The sequence below is a fragment of the Ambystoma mexicanum genome, chromosome 4p, assembly GCF_040938575.1.
Source record: "Ambystoma mexicanum isolate Mex_15411 chromosome 4p, UKY_AmexF1_1, whole genome shotgun sequence".
NCBI lineage: Eukaryota > Metazoa > Chordata > Amphibia > Caudata > Ambystomatidae > Ambystoma > Ambystoma mexicanum.
In genome coordinates, this window is record NC_090927.1 from 83,832,343 (window position 1) to 83,854,036 (window position 21,694).

The 21,694-nt window shown below is 47.4% G+C and overlaps 1 protein-coding gene across 1 annotated transcript in view; it reads right to left on the reverse strand.

Moving 5' to 3' along the window:
- The window catches only part of LOC138452541 (uncharacterized), a 418,730-nt gene that overhangs the window by 236,906 nt on the left and 160,130 nt on the right, over positions 1–21,694 (reverse strand). The window contains exon 6 of the mRNA XM_069604986.1: positions 21,049–21,195. Coding sequence (XP_069461087.1) covers positions 21,049–21,195 — 147 coding nt within the window. The remainder of the gene's footprint in view (positions 1–21,048; positions 21,196–21,694) is intronic.

Consider the following 21,694-nt stretch of genomic DNA (forward strand, 5'->3'; position numbering starts at 1 on the left):
CATTGCAGTGTTCAGCCCTACTTGGAAAGAACATGTTGACCACTTAGGATATGTTTTGCAGGCTCCTGAGCAGGGCCAGCTGACCATAAAGGCAAGTAAATGTCAAATTGGTCAGAGCAAAGTGGTCTAATTGGTCATGAGGTAGAGGGTGGTGAAATAAGGCCTTTGCTCACGAAGATAGAAGCTGTGCAAAATTGGAAAACACCTACTACTCAACCCAGGTGAGAGCCTTCTTAAGTCTTACTGGGTATTACAGGAATTTCATTGAGAACTATGGGACCATAGCTTCTCCACTGAATGTAATCTCTTCTCCTAAGTTCCCAAAAAAGGTCTAAGGAATGAGGAGTGCAATCAGGCCTTTGAAAGCCCAAAGAGAGCCCTTTGTCAAGCTCCAGTCCTAAGAGCTCCTGACTACCACCAACCCTTCATTGTGCAAACAGATGCTTCCAATACAGGTATAGGTACAGTCCTTAGTCATCTGGATGAGAAAGGTAGGTAACACCCCATTTGCTTCATCAGTAGGAAACTGAATGAACCAGAGACAAGGTTGGCAACTATTGAAAGAGGACCCGGAAGTGGCATGCAAGTGGGCTGTTGGGCTGGGAGACTCTGGAGCCACATTGCTTTTCGCTGCTTCGTTAGGACTAAAGTTGAAAGTCCGTTTTTTGTTTCTACTGCCCGGATCCCCGCCTCTGCCAGCGCACAGCATTTAATCACTGGTGCTAGCGCACCCGCACGCACACCCGGAAGTGGCACGCAAGTGGGCTGTTGGGCTGGGAGACTCTGGAGCCAAATTGCTTTTCGCTGCTTCGTTTGGACTAAAGTTGAAAGTCCGTTTTTTGTGTCTACTGCCCGGATCCCCGCCTCCGCCAGCACACAGCATTTAATCACTGGTGCTAGCGCACCCGCGCACGCACCCGGAAGTGGCACGCAAGTGGGCTGTTAGGCTGGGAGACTCTGGAGCCACATTGCTTTGCGCTGCTTCGTTTGGACTAAAGTTGAAAGTCCGTTTTTTGTTTCTACTGCCCGGATCCCCGCCTCTGCCAGCGCACAGCATTTAATCACTGGTGCTAGCGCACCCACGCGCGCTCCCAGAAGTGGCACGCAAGTGGGCTGTTGGGCTGGGAGACTCTGGAGCCACATTGCTTTTCGCTGCTTCGTTTGGACTAAAGTTGAAGTGAGTGAGTCTGCAAGAGGAAGCACATTTGGCTGCGTAACACGCGGCCGCTTGGTGAAATATTGCAGGCCATGCGCTGTGGGACTTTCTTTGGGTCCTGTTTGGGAACTGGGACTGGCCTGGAATTGGAACTGGGATTGGGTTTGGGACTGGGACTGGTATTGGGATAGGGATAATAGGAGATTTCGCTTGAAATACTCTCTTCCTCTTTCTCTATTGCTTCATTGCTTCATGCTCTATTGTTTTTGTTTCTACTGCCCAGATCCCCGCCTCCGCCAGCGCACAGCATTTAATCACTGGTGCTAGCGCACCCGCGCGCGCACCCGGAAGTGGCATGCAAGTGGGCTGTTGGGCTGTTCGGCTGGGCGGTGGTGCAGAGTCGGTAAGTGAGTCCCCTCCTCTCTCCGATTTTAGGGGCTAGACCCTAAACAGGCCATCATGGCAACGGTGTTGCGCAATGGGAAAATATGCGCTATAAAAACCCCCGGGCCAATCCCGGACGTAGATACAAAGGCCGCACAGAGTGGCGGTATTGAGACAAAATCTAGTATGGAGGTGGTTGTTAATCATGAAGCTATGACCTTGGGTGAAGGACATATTGATCAGAAAACCATGACTCCCTCCGGGCTATTACTACCCAAGAGGAGATCTTAGATGGGGTGAAAGTGGATGAGGAAACAAAGGTAAATATGGCTGCTATTAAACAGGAAGTGGAATTTGCCTATATGCACTCGCAAATACAAACAAAAATGGGTGCGCAATTCTTGGGGGAAGAGGATATCTCTTTTGTGCCGGCGGGTCTCTCATTTGAGACCCAAATCCCTGCTCAATCAAGTTTTCTGAGCGTAAATGACCTACTTGATCAAAAAACAATTGAGGGGACAGAGAATATGCAAGAGGAAATAGATATTGATGTATCCATGATGGGGCAAGCAGTAAGAACGGAATTGGGGCGGCGCGCTAGGCTCTCAAGGGGCCCCTTGACACCTGTAAATGCTCCAGAAGTGGGATTAACCAAGTCCATGGGCCTCATTCCGAGTTGGGTGGTAAGGGAAAAATGATGCCGGTAAAGGAATACCGGCATCGTTTCCCGTTACGGCCCATTCTGACCCACCAGACCGTTATTTACGGCATCGTAAAGTACGATGCCGTAAATAGCGGTTTAGTGGCGCGCGCCCGACACGCCATGCCGTAATTAGCGGCATGGCGTAAACCGGAGCTGATCCCAAGTAAAGCGGACATGGAAAAAACGGCCTCCACAAGACCACAAAGTACCTTACCGCCATGGAGTAAATACCGGCATCGCTGAGAAGGAGTTAAGGACCTTGAGCAGTGTTTCCAAGAGGAACAGGTGCACTCAATCAGCACAGGTGGAGGCAATGGAGTCTGGCGCAGCACAAAAGGAGCACACCCACACACCACACCCCCTCCCACACCAAGATGATACCAATTGTAGCAGCATTCCTGGAGCTGGAGGCCCTGCTTGCAAGGCAGCAACTACAACAACAGCAACTACAACAACCACAACCCCCACCACAGAGGATACACAGGAGGAGAAGGAGGGTGAGACAGGCCCAGCATGCCCTACCGGTGCAGCCACCATTACCACGCCGGCAGCCCCCAATCCCCCGCATCAGAGCCACCCCCTTCAACCTCACACCAGAGCAGATCCACACCCTGTACCGGCTTGACTGGGACACCATTACCAGCAGAGTGGACATGATACATGATGATACAGTGAGCCGCATAGAAATCCGCACTTCCATCCCCCCTCTACTGAAGGTAGTGTCTGTGCTCCACTTCCTCGCCACAGGCAGCTACCAGCATTTCACAGCCCATATTTTCACGGATACTCAAACAAGTGCTGGATGCCCTCCTCACCCACACAAGGGAATACATATCCCTACCCCGTACTCCCCAGGAGATATATGACACCAAAGCTGCCTTCCATGCACTGGCAGGCATGCCAAATTGCAAAGGTGCCATCGACTGCACCCACGTGGAATTAGTGGTCCCGCATGCCATGGAGGTGCCTTATCGCAACCGCAAGCAATACCACTCCATCAACGTCCAGATGGTGTGCAATGCCAGTAAAGCCATCACACATTGCAATGCCCGATACCCCGGATCAACTCATGACTCCTTGGTCCTGCGGAACTCAACACTACCACGCTACATGGAGCGACATGCCGGACGACGTGCCTGGCTGCTTGGTGAGTAACCTGAATGGGCCATGGCAGTGCATTGGGGCTGTGAGTAGGTCGCCTGCATACTCCACCTGGGTGGGAAAGGGGGGTGGGGATGCATACCCCACCTGGGTGGGAAAGGGGGGGATGCATACCCCACCTGGGTGGGAAGGGGGGGTACATACCCCACCTGGGTGGGAAAGGGGGGGATGCATACTCCACCTGGGTAGGAAAGGGGGGGATGCACACTCATCCCAGTAATCATCTGCGGCCATGTAAGACTAGTACAATTCTCCACCATGAATGCACACACAATTACCTCCTTTCCACTTCCATGCAGGTGATGCCGGCTACCCTCTAAAGCCATGGCTCACGACCCCGGTCCGCAACCCACAGAACAGGCACGAGGAGGACTACAATAGATCCCATACCCGTACACGGGTGGTGATAGAGCAGACCTTCGGCCTGTTGAAGGCACGATTTCGTTGCCTCAGCCGGTCTGGTGGGGCACTCATCTACAGCCACGAGAAGGTGTCCAAGATCACCATGGCATGTGTAATGCTACACAACATGTGCATCCTTCGGAACATGCCACTGCCCCCTGACGTGGAACTGCTACCACCAGATGATGATGAGGGGGAGGAGGAAGGAATGGCAGGACAGCAGCACGGTGCCGATGCACAGGAGGGACGTTCAGTGCGTCAATCATTGATTGGACAATATTTCTGACTCACAAGTCAGCTGAGGGTGTGAGGGTGAGAGGACATTGGGCACTGGGTGTGGGGATACATGTACACCATGCAATGTGCGACATCAAAAGACACAAACAAAATGAGCAATGTCCACTCTGTTTTTTGGGAATAGACAACCAGTGTATTCAACATATATGTAGGAACGTGTACAACAAAACCACCAACCTCACCCCCCTCCCCCCAACTCCCACACACCCCCCCCCTCCCCCCAACTCCCACACACACTCTCACCCCCCTCCCCCCCCCAACTCCCACACAAACCCTCACCCCCCTCCCCCTCCCCCCACAACAACCCCACAATAGTCCCATCAGTGCAACATAGGCCACTTGTGTGTGGCAGTATGGTCATTGTGTGCTTCCAGAGCCAGAGGTATCCATGTTCTGGCAGCGGAGTGTGCGCATTGACCGACGGACAGGGCTGGTCTGCATGGAGGAGCACTGTGAGGGTGGGCACTCCCACTGGGGCTGTGGTCTGGGGGGTGCTGCCTCCAGGGCATCAGCGATCCGGCCCAGCACCTCACAGAGCCGGTTTGTGTTGGCAGTGATGACTTCGCCCAGGGCCTGCAGGTCATTGTGCCACTCCGACCTGGATTCACGGTTGTCCCGGATGAAGTCCTCAATCAGGTCCGTGAGGCGCTGGGAGTGCAATCCATCCATGGCCGGTGTGGCAGTTGTGCTAGGCAGCCGTGGTGTTGAGCCTGCAGCCCTTTCGGGGCTTTCTGCAGGGGAGGTGGATCCAGGACTGGCAGGTGGTGCTCCTTGGCCTGTGAGGCCTGGGGTGTCAATCTCCCCGGAGTCGCTGTGTGCAACTTGACTGTAGGATGGGGTGTCTGGGCCGTGCATGATGTCATGGGGCTCCTCCACGTCGGATACGGGAACAGATGTCGGGCTATCTGGCTCCTCGGGGAGGCACATGGCAGCATTTTCCCCTGCCACACTGGACTCCTCTGAGTGCACCGTGGGGCATGTCTCCGTCGGCAGTGCAGGCATGGGTAGGGGTGTGGGTTGTGCAGCCTCCATGGGGGTTGCTGGTGCAGGTGGTGTTGCCTGTGCCTTCTTCCTTCCTGCAGGTTTATGCTGTCCCCTGGCTGTGCCCCCGGAGGAACAGGGCTGTGTGGCTTCCTGGCCCTCACTTTCATGGCCGCTGCCTGTGGGGGGGAAGAGAGAGATGGCATGAGCTATGATTTGGGGGTCAGCATTTCTTCAAGCCTATGGTATGACAATGGGATTGCAGCGTTTTGTTGACATTTGGGTTGGGAGTGGGACAGTGATCTGGGATTGGACAGTAAATGCATGCAGGTGTCTGGGTCACTCATGTTGGTGGATTACTGTGCTGACTCACATTGACTGCCTCTTTGTGTGCTCTGGCCAATATGGGTTGGAGCCTTGCACCTGGCATCAGCCTGGGTCTTACTTGTGACGGCATGATTTGCGGGGGGGGGGGTTCCCATACGTGATGTGACTTCTTGCCCAGCCCTTGGCGGTGCCTTACATTGGGAATGCATTTACTATCTTCACTCATGACACTCACCTCCATCTGCGGATGACGGGGCACCGCACTCCATCTCGCCGACCCCCTCTATGGCTTCAGTGCCCATCATGTCCGCACACGTTTGCTCCCAGGGCATCATCTTGATTGGAGAAGCTGGGCCTCCTCCTGTCTCCAGGGCCTGTGTTTGATTGGCCGATAGGATGGCCCGCACCCTGAGACGGAGGTCATCCCACCGTTTCATGCAGTCCCTCGTCGTACGGGGGGAGTTCCCTACGGCGCTCACCCTCTGTGCCACCAAGTCCCAGATCTCCTTCTTCCTGGCAATGGTCGGCCTAAGCATGTCACTGCTGAATACTGTCTCAGCATTTGCGTGCAGGGTGTCCACCAGGACCTGGAGCTCATCCTGCATGAAACGCTCCTTCCTGATGCGGGCGGCACCTTTCTTCAGTGCTTTCGGCATGATACTGGTCACTGATGGCTTTTTTGAGGGTCGAAATATACCTCCAGGTACTGTAATAAAAGAGGATGGCAGTGGATTGTGTTTTTAAAGATGGCCGCCGTGCTCCTTCCTGTTCCTGTGCGATGACGTAATTTCCGTATCCGTTAATTAGCGGTGACCGTAATTTACGGGCCCTTTAGCGGTATGCCGCTAGGGGATTTACCGGCATGGCGGAAAGCTCGTGCCCGCGAAGTCGGAATGGCCTGTAAATTGCGGCGTCGTACCAGACCGGACTCGATCTTTCCGCCATGCCGGTAAAAACCCATACTTACCGCAAAACTCGGAATGAGGCCCATGAAGACACTTCCGAAATTGAGTTCTGCTACATCATACAGATTTTTCTCCAAAATGCTAAATTCCCGCTACCATCTGCCTGAATTTTCACAGATACCCAGCAAGGTTGGGGCGGTGGAAGAGAATAATGTTGTAGAGGTGCAGGGAACCACCATACCAAAGGGGAATCAGCCGATCCCTGTACTGTCAACCCATACTAACACTCCGCCAATTATGGGAGCCTCCCTTACCAGTTCGACCATTAATGACAGTAATGCCAAATTTGAGGAGTCACTACCAGTATTATCTAGAATATTAAACCTCCTCGATAAAGGCCATGAGCTTACCCATTGGGAGATAAAAGATCTGAAAAGGGTTGCTTTTGATACTCAATTAAAATTAACTAGAGTAGAAGGTTTTCTCATGGGCAAAGATGAAAGGATGGCGTTCTCAAAAGAGAAAGAACCCATACAAATCCCAAAAACAAATAATTCACAAAGCACTCAAACCCTGGTTAGTGGAAAGGAGATTGCGAGCTATGCTAGTGTGATACCTGTGGGGATTGCATTGAACCTACCAAAGGAAAATAAAAAGAACGATGAGAAAAAAGAACAGAAATTGGAGCCAGAAGGGGAAAAAAGGATCATGGAGGCCTTGAAAGAACTATCAACGAAAATGTCTATCTTAGAAAAGGGCCTGTTAGATCTACCTGGAAAACTGGTACTTCTAATCCCTGTGAGACCAGTAATATCCATTCAGTACGAACACCCCATTCTCCCCTCTCCACCTGACAGTCCATCAGCACTTGCAAAATTGTTGGAATCTATTGATGGTGCAGGGGCCCCGGTCGATGAGACTGAAAAGCAAAAGGAGGAAGGGAGTCCGGTGGGGAACGGCTTCTTCCTCTCAAGAAAACAGAAACGACTGGCGTTAAAGGCAAGCAAAAGGCTGATGAAAAAGGGACGGATGCCTGCTAGACCCGAACCCCGCAAGCCAGAATCGAAGGCTTCCCCGAATGAAGTTGCACTATCTGATTTAAGACAACTCAATGAGGAAAGTAGGATGGCCTTACAATTAAATGCAGCTGATATCTGAAAAGAAAAAAAAAACAAAAACTAATGGAAATAATGTAACTGGGAAAAACATGAAAAAATTGGGGAAAACAAACCCGACTCAGAGGGAAGATTTCAGACCAAAGATAACTGATAAAATTATCGGAACTGACAACGAGAAAGTACAACCATTACATATGGATGGGGAAAATAAAGAGATAAAACAGTCACAGCTGTCTAACTTCTATAAGGTTTTGGAGAAGTCGACTGATCGGCCGATCTTACCACAAGACCTCTCCAACGGTTTGGCAGAAAACCCTACCACCTCAGCAGAATCCAATAGATTGGGTTTCTCCTCCCTACCTCCTACACCATTGGAGTCGGTTAAGACCACTGGTGAGGATGCGATTGAGGTGAAAACAAATCTCCATCACGGGGCTCTCCTATTAGATGGAGCCAAGAAGGAGTGCCCAAAACTACCCCTGAAAGAAGTTCAACAAATCCGGTCTGGGGTTGATGGGGCCATTGCAAATCTTCCTGACACCATAAAAAAGATTATGATGGACCTCCTTCCCGACTTGTCTCGGTTCTACAACAACACGAATGAGATACCCACTTTTTCCCTAACAAGGGAAGGCGGAACGGAAAATGCTCCGCCGTCACAGTGGGAGCAACCAGAAAGAAATCTCATCCAATCGTCCCCGAGGCATGGACCTCTTTATCCTATCGAATCCCATGACTCGAGGAACCCCATTCAATATGAATCAGCTAGACCCCTACATGTGAAGGAGAGCGATCTCAGGAATGTACCGTGGCGAGACATTTCATTCCAGGAATATCCGAGTATCCTCCTCTATAATCTCTGTGATATTGGTGGCCCTTCCTCGCTGAATAGGCCACGCATTCTCTCACTATTCAATGAGGTCCCTCGACTTAGGATGATTGGAACAGCGGACATTTGTCTGATGGACTTCATCCATCCCTCTCGCCATGACCATGTCAGCATTGTTCCCAATTCACAAAAGATTTTTGATATGATCATTCAGGAGGTGGAACAATTTAATAGAATGGGCTATGACATCCTGATTTTTAGTAATGGTTGGGAGAGGGGAAGTGCTCGGGAAATAGAAAAAGTAAGCCCTAATCCCTGTAGGGATGAGGTAGAGATACGAAAAGAAAATACTCAAACTGTTAAAGGAGGGGCAGGATTTGGCCTGGTTAGCCCAAACACTTAGAGAATCCATATCGGAGATGCAAAAATGAAACAAAACCTTTAATGCCACTAAAGTAGTGGCAGATTGGAAATTCCTCTCATGGAATTGAAGAGGCCACTCGAATCTGATGAACTCTGGGGAACTGTGTGCAAAACTTACATCATTTAACATATTTTGTATACAGGAAACGTGGTTGACTGCTCCGATACAACTTGACGGTTTTATATGTACACATCTTCTGGCTAAAGCGGGATCACGTGGAAGACCAACGGGTGGGTTGTTTGTCGCAGTCAAACTCGAATTAGGTACCTGTATTTTGGAATCGATTGAATTAATGAATTTTGCAGTTGCCGTTGTAGTGAAACATGGAAGTAACTCAGTTTCTGAATTGATGCTTGTTTTAAACATCTACTGGAATACTCAAGTATCTCTGGGCAATGACATCTCGTACTTGAACAACTGCCTTGCCGCTATGCTGCTTAAATACAGAGGAATTGACATTATAATTTCGGGTGATTTTAACTCTGAAATCAAATACGGGCACGGAATTGGGAAAAAGATGGGCGTTTCACTATTAAGGCCCACGCTTAGCATTGAGAAAGGGGTCGCTGTTGCCTGTTCTATCAAACACATGTTTATTAATGGTGAAATTTGGAGGAATTTGTTTGAATATTGGGGACTGGACCATGTTAATGGCATATTCAATTGCTCTTTGTATGAGCATACTTGGTCGAATGGACATTATAAATCACACATTGATCACATCTTTATGTCAAAATCTATATCAGCACTGTGCTCGGAATTTCATATAAGTGACACTAATATGAGTGACCACAGATTCTTGGAAATGATTATGGCACTAAATAACAGAATCTCTAAACAAAGACCAATGCAGATAAACTCGATAGTGTCATACAGTGGAAACCGCATAACTTGGCATGAAGGAAACATTGACAAACTTAATACAGTCTTCGTTGAAGACTTTAACAGAATGTCTTTGTCCGCCAAAACACAGTGTTATTCGGTCTTGCATTTTACTGACCTTATCAAAAATCTGATAGGGAGATCAGTTAAACCTAATAAATACGGCTCTTTGAAACCAACACATTCACATATGTATGATCCGCTGGTAAGCCAAAAAAAAACTTTGCAAATCGACAAATAAGATCTATCCTGAGAACCAACTTGACTGAGATAGAAAAAAAGAGGAAAATTACACAAATTAAACAAAATAAAAAAATGGGATGAAAAATCATAAGTGTGTACTGCAAAATAATGATATATTGCTATGTTAGCAGCCCTAAAGGGAACATCAGGTCGGGAATTTTGGGGATTAATAAATGCGCTTGAAAAAAGACAGGTAGTACTCCAATCTGTTAATGTACAGTCGGATACCTGGGGAACACATTTCTCAACCCTATACAAAGGGAAAATGGCCATGACGTATGAACTCTTACTTATAAAAGAGGGGTCTTGGGGTTTCGATTTTACGATGAATAATATTGAAGCCCAGATTAAGAGGTCGAACAACTCAAGAGCAGCCGGCCCAAATGGGCTGACAAATAACACCTTGAAGAAAAAACCAGAACATTGGGCAAAATCACTGTTTATACTCTTTAATTCCATTATGCAGACCAAGACAATTGCCCAATAATGGAGATTATCCTACGTTGTGCCTACATATAAAGGAGGGGACAGAACCTGTCCGACAAACTACCACCCGATTTCAATTATGGACGCTGATTCCAAGATCTTTGCAAGTCTAGTACTACAGAGAATTGAGGAATGGGCGAACCAAAACAATATCTTACCCCCCCAGCAGTTTGTTTTCCGTAAAGGGATGGGAACTGAAATAGACGGGCTGATTATTTGTTTACTTTTAGAAAAGGCTTGTAAAAAAATGGCAACACCTATATACCTGGCTTCAGTAGACCTGTCGCTCGCCTTTGACAAGGTGGACAGGGTGAGACTGTGGACTAAATTATCCCAAATGGAGCTGCCGTCACATCTGCTGACAATTCTTATTAATCTCCATGAAGACTCGGCAATTCAAGTAAGATTAAATATGTCGGGTGATCTTTCCCAAATAATTCACGCTAAGAATGGCCTCAGACAAGGGTGTCTATTTGCCCCTACTCTTTTCAATCTTTATACCACTGATGCTGATCTCCCTCTCACAAATTTTTCCCTGGTCTCTCCACAAATTGAGGGCATTAAAATATGTTGGAATGCCTATGCGGATGACCTGCTTCTGGTCGATAGTACCCCAGTGGGTTTACAGCGAAAACTTAGGGCCCTTTCTATATATGCACAAGAAAATGGACTGGTGATAAATGAAAAGAAGTCTTTCATCATATCCTTTACCTCCAGGAAGAGAACTATAAAATTTAAATTGCGAATAAATACATGTCTGCTAGCAAAAGTAAGTTCACTCTGTTATCTGGGGTTCCCTATATTTGGAAGCATGTCGATAAACTCTTATTGGAATTTCTACCTGGATAAAACAGATAAGCTCATCCTCCAAATGAGAAAGATCTCAGGTAAATTTTGTAAATTCTCTAACACTCCTCTGATTAGGTTTTACAACTTGAAAATTGTTCCGAAAACTGATATACGGCATGGAAATCTTACCGTTTGAAATATATCGTTTGGTCCATAAAATGGAATCAAAGATCTGGCGGAAAATTATCTTGTATCTGCCCCATTGTGTTCCGATACCTGCATTTCGCTACGAATTAGGCCTTATTTCATTAACCATGAGAGTAAAATGGAAAAAATGGCTTTATATCGGAACCTAATGATATCTAAAAATAATTCACATTATACGTTATTGGGCGGTAGACTAAGAGGGGGATCCAGTGATTCAGTATGGATGCTAAATTTACAAAAAGACTGTGTAAACCTTCTCAATACCATAGATGTCTCTCATGAAATGCTATTCACTAATCCAATGGAAGTGAAAAAACGGCTATAGTGGTCAAATTGGGCCACCACTACGGAAAAAGTGGCCTCCTCAAAGATCTATAAACAACTGGTCACTGAGGGGAAAAAGCTAGGCACTCTGGAATCCTATTTAACCAAATTCCCTGACCCGGTAAGGGGAGCAATCTACTTACGGTTCCGTTTCAATGTGCTCCCTACTGGGGAAATTCTCGAGATCAGATCTGCCATGAGCCTAAAAATTCCCTGTCGCTTTTGTCGTTGTGTTGACACGACAGAATCACTTGAACATCTTCTCCTAAACTGCTCAATGATAGTGCAACAGAGGTTACACGTGTTTGGAAAATGTGTCCATGATCCCTCTAGAGTCCACACTGAATTAATATGGTGTTACATGCTACACGGAAAGTCAAACACACTAAAGCTAGCAGTGGTCACCTTCCTAGTAGAAGTGTGTGGTTTGGCTACCCTAGAAAGAACAAATTAACAATTCTAAAATTTACACTGGAAATTTAATTACTCACTAAAGGACAAACAAGGCCTTTCTTTTCTTCTTCTTTGATCTTCGACTGTTATTTACGAAGTCTGAAAGATGGAAATGCTGTGTGATCTTCTTTCTTATTTTTTATGACTTTGTTTTATGGTCTATAATATGAATTGTATAACATGATTAATGAGTTTTATATTTGGAATAATGTTGCAAATGTATTTTCTTTTTACGTTGTAACACTGTGAACATTTTTATTCTAAAATTTTGTAAAGGTTTAACTGTGTTTAAACCAGATACAAATAAAAAAAAAACTATTGAAAGAGAATGTTTTGCCATTGTGTGGTCTCTGAAGAAGTTTAGGCCATACTTGTATGGTTCTACTTTCACCATTCAGACTGACCACCAACCCTTGAGTTGGTTGATGCAAATGAAAGGGGAAAACCCAAAACTATTAAGGTGGTCAATCTGCCTCCAAGGGTTTGATCTTACCATTCAGCACATGTCAGGATGTCACCACCAAAATGTTGATGGTCTCTCTAGGATGTTTTTAACTGACTAGAGGTAAGAGACTCATCAGGGAGTGGATTAGATCCTCCTGTCCCTTAGTCTGGGGGGGGGGAGAGTTAGGGAGAATTCTCTTCAAAGGCTAATTTCCCTTACCTATAGAGTCCCCCAGCAGCTTTGCTGGATTTTAAGGGTTTATTTTTTTCTCCTGCTAAGAGTGAGAGCCTTTTTGTCCCACTCTTGGACTGATTGCTATTGTGTGTTTTAGGCTATCTTGTGTGCTTCTGGTCTATGGGGTTTCTCACCCACATAGAAATCATCTTTTTAACATGTGTGGTACATAGCACCCTCCGTGCCGTACCACAGGGGTATCATAGCGACCCCCAAACATAGAATCCATACCGTGGGACTGACTACTGTCTCCCAGGGCATGTAAAGTCCCCATTGACTTTACTAGTCAATTCTTATGAACTAAACCAGTACAACCCATCTTACTATGGAAGTACTGGGAAGGGTTAATAGTTTTTCCCTAAAGTTCATTTTCGAGGGGGTACCGTACAGTCCCTCTCTCAAAAGTTTCTGGCTGGTGGCAGTGGTTACTATCATAAATATTCGACCGCAAATATTTCCCTATGGGATTTTCCCATTGTTCGAGGCTACCACTTTTCCTGAGAGCCTCTAACAGACCGCCGGTTTCTTTTGATATTAACATACTCTGTAGGTTTTTATTGCCAGAACTTTGATAATAGTTCTTTCTCGTGTCTTTCGCTATAATCCTAACCTAGGTAGGGGGTCCTTTGTTCGTCCAATTGGCGTGCTTCTGCGCTGAAGCCCTCCTCTCAACGCCACTATGTCTGGGGTAGACAGGATGTGTGGGAGGGGGAATAGGCACCCTGGACAGGGTTGCCTACGCAACCCAAGTCGCACTCTGCCCTGATAGGCTGGGGGGTTCTCCCGCCAGGAGAGCCACCCCACTGTATGAGTGACAGCTAGGCTGTATGAATGGCGGTTTTGCTGCATAAAAGCAGGGTCCTGAGGACTGGAGGACAAGACGTCACCACTGGAACTAAGAAACTGAAGAGGAGAGAAGCTGAAGACATCTGCAATGACTGAACCACCGGTGAAGCCCTGCTGCCGATCTTCACCACTTTTCTCCAACGACTTGAGAAGATCTTCCTCGGAAAGAGTCTTCTTCCCTTGAGCTGGTGGGGCCAACCAGTTCGCCAATCGCCTTCCCGGACCGGCCTTGGTCGAATCACCAGTGCCAAGCACTAGGAGACCGGATAGCCAGGCACCCGTCCACCCGGACCGCGAATTTAAAGGAGCGTACCTTTTATTCGTTTGGCAGCACCACGGCTCGTTTCATCCCTGGGCAGTGCAGTGAATCGAACCTTTCTCCACGACGAGAGCCTCTCTTCCTCTGCTGGATCTCCCAAACAACAGGAACTACCAGGAACTACCGCCACCGCAGAAGCCTCTTCTACTTTAAAGGTACATTGTTCCGCCAGGCCTCCCGTTTCGTTGGGTATCGCTAAAGGTGTTTTAAATCCTTTACTTACCTACTGGGTTGGCCGCCCCTATCGTCTAACATTGTCTTTCACCCTCTGCAACCACCTTTTCGAATCGTTAAAGACTTGACTGTAGCTACTAGAACATTTTGATCCTGCGCACATTGCCTTGTACCACTGACACTGGCACAGGCCTATTGGCTCTGGCTAAATCTGTTACAACTGCCTTCTCTTGATTGATTCTCACCTAGAAATGTGTTGGTGCACCTACTTCTTATAACCACCTTTTCCTTCCCTCTTTTTAAACTTGTGAAGTGCCATTTTGCTCGGTTTTCACCTCAGTATTGCATATGCTAAAGTACTGCCTTGCCTAACTTGTTCACAATCTACTTGGGAAGTATTGCTGGTGTGTTAAAGAGTCTAAACCTGTATACCTTGTCCTTTCCCCCCCTTTTGAGAAATTGTTAGAGTGCCATTTCTGCTTGGTTTTCACTGTGCCGTTTTGCTCAGTTTTCACTCTTGCTCAAACTTGTCTACAATTTAAATAGGGAGTTGTGTATTCTTTTCTTAACTGGTATAACTTGCTTTAATAATAGTGACTTGTTTGTGAACATCAGAGTGTGTAAAATAAATATATATATTCTTTTTGATGCCAAGCTTTGGCCAGTGTTTCCTTGTTCCATAGTACTGTAGTCCTAATGTGTAAACCCTGAATACTGCTCATCTCCCTCTTGAGATAAGTCTGACTGCTTAGCCACAGCTACCAACTAAATCTTTGTGTTACGGAGTGATACCAAAGGGGATTTTCTTGCATATACCTGTATTCTTAATCTTCTGTAGTGCTCCCTCAGGGAACTGCACAGGATTCTGCCTAACAGGAAGATCCCGTTTTTTCAGGAATTGGGTCACCCCTGGGTGTTTAAGATCTTACAGCACAAGTCCCTCCATGAGCGAGGTGTTCACAAATGTGCAGATTGCTACAAGCAGGGTCGGTGGACAGGTTTTTATGATGACAGCTGAACACGGGTTCCCTTAAAAATAGTGGTTTTAGGGTGAGCCACTACCTCTGCCAATTCCTTCAGGAAAATAGGGAAGAAGTTGAATAGGGGAATAGTGGTACATCTTTTGAAACCCTCAGAGCTTATCCTACTCGCATCTATTAGGGCGGCATCTTTCTTGATCGATATAATCACCTTGATGCCCTGCAATTTCTTAACATCGCCCGCACCTCCAGCAGCAGCTGCGGGATGTGCTGTTCCTGCTGGTCCACCGGCGGTATACGAGGACACCTTTGTTGAAACTCCAAGGTGTGTCGTGGGCGAGAGCATCCAGCACCCATCGATCGGTGGAGATGTTTTCCCACACACTGACCAAGTTTGCCAGCAGCCTCCAACAGGGATGCAGGGGTGGGGGCCTGACGTCTCAGCCGGTTCAGTCCTGCTTCGTGGCCGGAATGCCGCCGTGGGCCCCTTGACGATGGTGGTGGCCACCTCTAAAGCCTTGGAACAACCCCTGTAGGCTTCCTGGGTCGTGGAGTGGTAGGGCTAGGACGATCCACCGCCAAAATTCCTCAAGGACCTCACCTTCCTGGAGGATCTCCATTGCCTCAACTCGCTTGTCCTTGAGAAGGAAATCCAGGATCGGGGCCATCTTGTACCAAAGTTCCCGGTCGTACCTGGCCATGATCGCTAGGGTGTTGGTCGCCTTAATGGTAGTCGCTGCCGAGTAAATAACTTTCTGACCCACAGCGTCCAACTTCTTCCCCTCGTCATCCAGGGGAACAGATGCTGACGACGACGTTGGGTTGGATGACTTCTTCCTTGCTGCTGCCAAAACAATCGAATCCAGCGATGGCTGCGACCGCAGTAACCCGATACTTCTTCTCAAGCTGATCTCTCTTAGCCGTTGCCGAGGAGGGATTCTTCAGGAGCGCTAGCCCATCATCCCATACGTCATCCAGGAGTGGAATCGACAGAACAGTCGTCCTCTTCGCCTCCCGGCATTGGTACAGGAATCCCTCCCTTTTCTTCTCCTCTGGGGTGAGCTGAAAAAGTTCAGATGTGCAGGCAATCATGGAATGGAAAGATCCCACTTCACCCGGCGGAGACGCCCTTGGTGGCGGAGAGAGTCTGTCGGCGTCGGTGTCTGCCGTCGCTTTGTTCATCCCCGTTTCCCTGGGTGGGTGAAGGCAGCGATGTTTGGAGTGGAGGCGTAGAGTGCCCTCTCCTCTTGTTTGGTTGGCGGTGGCCCCGGTGAGAACGGGGTCTCCGTCGGTGGAGTTGCTGGCGGTGCCGTCGACATCCTCTTCTGAATCTCTGACACAACAGAGTGGAGAGTCGACAGAATGTCCTGCAACAGATCTCTGGGGGGCTCTTGGGGCACAGGAATGCTGGGTCCAGCACCTGTGTAGTCACCCTCTGCCTCGTCGACTTCGTCGTTGTCGTCTGGCGGGTGACTCCTTGACATTCTCATCGTCGTTGTCACCCCTGAGCTCCGGGATGGTGTGGATGGAAGTAACGTCTTCCTCATTGGACGATGAAATGTCTGTGCCCTGTAGCTCTTTATCTCCCCTCCTTTCTTCGGGTCCTGAGTTGTCTGGGCCGAGAGGGCAGCCGCCAGCATCTCGATCGAAGAGGACGTCTTGGCCTGGGGCACCTGTGCCTTCGCCGGCAGGACGGATCCCATGTCCTGCTTGGCCTCCTCTGCTTCTCCCACAGCTTCCCTGGGGTAGCCGACTTCCTTCTTGATGAAGAACTGGAGTGATGGCTGGAGATCGAGGCGAATGGGGACAATGAGTGTGCCCTGACTGTCGCAGGACCCCAACGGAAGCAGACTCGCAGTGCTTGGCCTTGTCTTGGCCCCCCACAGGAGTGCCCTGAAAGGGCTTAGAAGCCCGCTCAGGTTGGCTGGACCCTGGTGAGTTCTATCCCTGTGGTCCAAATGGGGTAGAGACCTTGGCCTTGAGCCAGATAGGCATGCCGGTCCTTCGTTGTGCGCTTGGAGAAGCCATGGCAAATCTCACTAATCTTCCTCCTTGTGTGTAGGGTGTACACAGTACATACACTGGGAATGCTTGTCGTCCGTGAAAACATTCCCGCAATCTGCAGCAGGCTCGATTTGAACAAAACAGGATTTTCTAACCAAACAAGCGCAGAAAAACGCAGAAAGCTTGAAGAGCAATACGTGAGGACTCCCAACACTTGAAAGTGCGGCAAAAATCTGAAGATGGCTGCCAGAGGAGGGGCTTAGGGAGAGGGCAGTCATTGGATAGGGGCAGTATGACCCAGAGCTCAGTGATTGGTTTTCAGGAGAAAGGCAGTTTATAAACAAAAGTGAAACTGTTTTTTCTTTTACCGAAGAGTCCCAGCCTGACGACGGGTAATATTCATGAGCATGTGAATCCATGCTAGACCCCATGCTGGAGAATTATTTCTCTGCAAAATCAGTAAAAGCCTATCATGATTTTCCAGATGAGCACAAGTTGTTCAGCAGAATGGCAGTGCTATTTACAGCAATATTCTTTCTAGGAATTCAGACTGCCAAGTGGTTACAAATCACAAGATGGGAGCTGCTGCAGACGATCAATACGACAATAAAAGGATTTAATGCGATCAGAGAAGAATTGATATGTCCTGGACTTAATTATAACAATGGAAGGAGACGTGTGCGCCAAGGTTGGGCCTTCTTGAGTACATTTATACCTGCCCACGATGAAGAAAATGGAACTTTGACAGAAGCAATAACATTGTTGTCAACCCTGCACACGAAGATGGAGGATGAAGCAGATGAGATAGAGGATGATGATTGGTTTACGTCTTTGATTTCATGGATTCCAACCTGGTTGGGGAATGCCTTCAAGCTACTTGGAGAAATACTAGTGTTTGTGTTGCTAGGATTTTGTCTTATAAGGATCATCTTGGGACAATGCCAGAAGACAGCTAAGCAAGCTATTGGGATGAAGATAATGATTGACATAGATGCTGCAACTGGAGAAGAAATTCAGAATGAGGAAAGTACCTATGAGAACATAAAGAAGATTCCCATTGCACCTCCAGTAACACAGTTCTACTACCACAAGGATCATAAAAAATATGTAGGATGATGGATATTCTGTACACCATCAGGAGATTGCTGCCACATGACATGGAGTGTGGATGAGCATATAAAGAATGCAGGTCACCTGGGGCGGGGGGGTGACAAAGACATGGATCCTCAGGAAAGAACAGCATGAATAGAAGATGAAAACGATTGAAGAAGAGAATATGGTTGAATATTCGACCAGAGGGTGGAATGTAGAGGAGCAGGTGGATGCCTTCTCACTAGTTGCTGCCACCTCACCACTGTCATATTGGAACAGCAGGAGAGGAGCTGTGAATGGGACACCATGTACTGTCCCTATACCGCATAGAGTGTATTAGAGATGCTATGCACTCAGATATACAGAAAGAATGTACCCTCACACTGAGCAAGTGGAAGGATATTGCGTGGAAGGATGTTAGCACGCACCACTGGACATCATGGAACGCTAAGTGAAATCTGACAAGGGCAGAGTGATGTCATAAAGAAGATATATGAAGCTATACTGAAACCATATGAAATACCTAAGAAGTAACGATGTAACTGAAGCACTAAGAGAAACACATACCCAAAGATGATGTAACTTTCTGGCCAATAACTGTAACACAAGGTAGATGAGACATATAGAAGCGTGCTATAGAGGTAAATATAACATGGCAAGGACGGTCATGATAGGAAAATGGAGGCCGGCTAGTTTCAGTTTCAACCAAGCTACCTCAGAGATAGACCAAGGCTGCAAAATCAGGAGATGCTGGAAGAAAGCTCTCTGTGCAAAACAAACAGGAGTCTATGTTGGCCTAGATTAAGGATACCATTTTAAGGAATAACTGCAAGGCCCAAGGGGAGGTAGATGGATTAGCCCTGAATGTTAGACATATTTCTTTTAGATTCAAGAAGTAGAACATATTTGCAAGAGCCACGTATTGGACAATTAAAAGTGTATAAAGTTCATACAAGATGAAGTGAGCAAGTCTCCAGAGGCCAAAAGGAGCAATGACACCCAGTATAATTGAATCAAATAGCAGTAAATACAAGGTCGAAATAAACACATTTGTGGTCTCTTAACACGTGATCTAGAAGTCAAAAACAAGGGCTATTCATTAAGCCTCAGATGAAGATAGTGGTGTGCTCACACTTCCTCAAATGTTCCAGGACAGTGAACAGGATACAAGGTCAAATACAAACAGAAGACTTTGGCTTATGGCGAACCGATGTGAGAGGATGGATTAATTGGGAATGTAGGGAGTAGTCTGATGTGAGTCAAAGCACCTAGGTTTCATTTCATTTACATGCTGTAACGAGCCGAAAGTCCAAGGTTGGGTGGAAATGCCAAGCAATCAGTGGGTCTAGTGCGCAACCTAACATAAAATGTTGCATAGACTAATCCCCAACTATTTTGTCCAAAATAACCACTACTGTATGCATTTACAGGTAGTTCAAGGCGTGCCCTACATATAAAGGGCAGCCAATGATGCACTAATCCTTATATGTTCTATTAGTAGATCTGTTCCCCTAACCAATCCCTTCCCTCGCTACGTTTTATTAATTGCCACGTAGGATGACATCATAGAAGACGCACAATGGGGTAAAAAACCTCTATATAAACAAGTTTGTTTGTGTGTTTGTGTGTGTGTGCATCAGTACAATGCCTGCCAGGTCTCCCTGCTTTATTAAATGTGAATAAAGTAACGTGTTGCCATATTCCTAGAGTCTGTCCAGTTATTTGGTCTGTGATCTTTATTGGTAATTCCATCTAGCACAATAGAGGCTTCAAGATGCTGGAGCACACAGCCAATCAGGTCCCGTGGATCACTGGCTGAAACCTATAATCTCAGCCCATGGTGCACAGAACCCGCAGGCTGCCACCCCAACGCCGGCCACCATCTTCCTTCCTTCCCCTCCCATATCTTTATTTTCATTTATTTTTTAAAGATCCCAACCCCCCACCTTACCTGTTTGCAGCAGTGGTGCTTGGAACGAGGGGTTAACGTCACAGTGCAGAAGGATTATTGCCACATTGCAGGCAAGTTTTAAAAAGATGTGAGAGACCCGTCCATGATAAGGAGTATGGATAGGGAGAGACTTTGGATGTAGGGAAATCATTGCATTGTTGAGTTGCTGGAACTCACAAAGCATATCAGCTTCTCTCCGAAATGTGTTGGTGAGATTCCAAAACCCGGCAGCAGTGGAGACAGAAGCACAACAGCCGAGCTGCTTCCCCCACCCTTAAGACCCTGCCTGATTCTGGGAAATAGGTGACCTCTGAGGACAGCAGCAGGCCCCACCCACCCAAAGACTCTAAAGGTGAGAGTGAGCCAAGCACTGGCCCAGAAGACATGCTTCTGGCTATCATGGGCGCTGGACCCTCTTATCCGAGGAGCTCACAGGCTACAGGATGCAGATGAAGAGTTGCATCGCAGGGTTTCTGAGGCACACAGGCCTGCCTTCTTATGCACGTCATGGGCAGGCAATATGGCGTGCGTAGAGTGGAGGGGGGGTTGGGTTGAGGTGGGTTGAGTAGGGGAATGGCATGATTAGGTAGTGTGGACAGACAGACCCCTCATTTTGGCATTAAAAAAATCATAACAAAATGGCAGTAAAAAATTACTTTGCCAAAAAATCGGCAGTATAAACATAAGTACCTTCATCATTAATGGGAGTCTGGTGAGAAGCACTGGAGGTTGTTGGTGAATAAGTTAAACACGGCAGAGGAGTCAAGGGAAGTCAGTTCCATTATAGATGATGTGGTCATGAGCCTGCCATAATGAGCCTAGCCCCAGTCCACCCACTTACTGTCACCTTGGCCCACTCTGACGCTGCCATGGGATTCCCTTGGCTGGGATAGAAACACGTTCATTGCAGACGGCCTTTCATATCTCCTTACCTGTCGCTGTGCACTCCATCCTGCAGTTGCCATGGCAGCAGCAGCGCTCAGTCCCTTCACACTGGTTGTCGTTGCTGCATGTACCAGGTAACGGGCGGGCAGTTTTGCAAATGGAGCTGTTGAAGGGTGGGCAGTGGCCAGATTTATCTGGAAAAGAACGAATTCAGAAAATAATTACATGTTTCACGTGCTGTTGCCATCCAAGCATTGTAGAAATTGGGCATAGTTATACAAATCATTATTCTACACACTTTCAACCATAGTGTAGTTTTATGCAGAATGACTGTCGAGTTGGTCTGATGGTCACAATGCATTTTTGGGTTTGTAAAAGAAACATCACCCGGCGACTTGGTGCAGAATATTGAAACCTTTGATAGATACACGTCATAATTCATATACCATTATAGAGGCCTTTAATTGAGGCTATTGTCTTGTGTCTATTTAAACCACTTTACCCCGTCTTGTGTGCACATAATGTGCATTTGAGATATTTGCATGCATAAGTGCATAAATTGGACAGGCTTTAGGGTGAAAAGATTCTCTAGATCGGGTGTCTGGACACTTTGGCTCACCACATGTTTTGGACTCCGACTCCCACAACCCTCAGCCGTTAGAGTGAACAGCAGGGCCCAAAGCATGTCGCCAC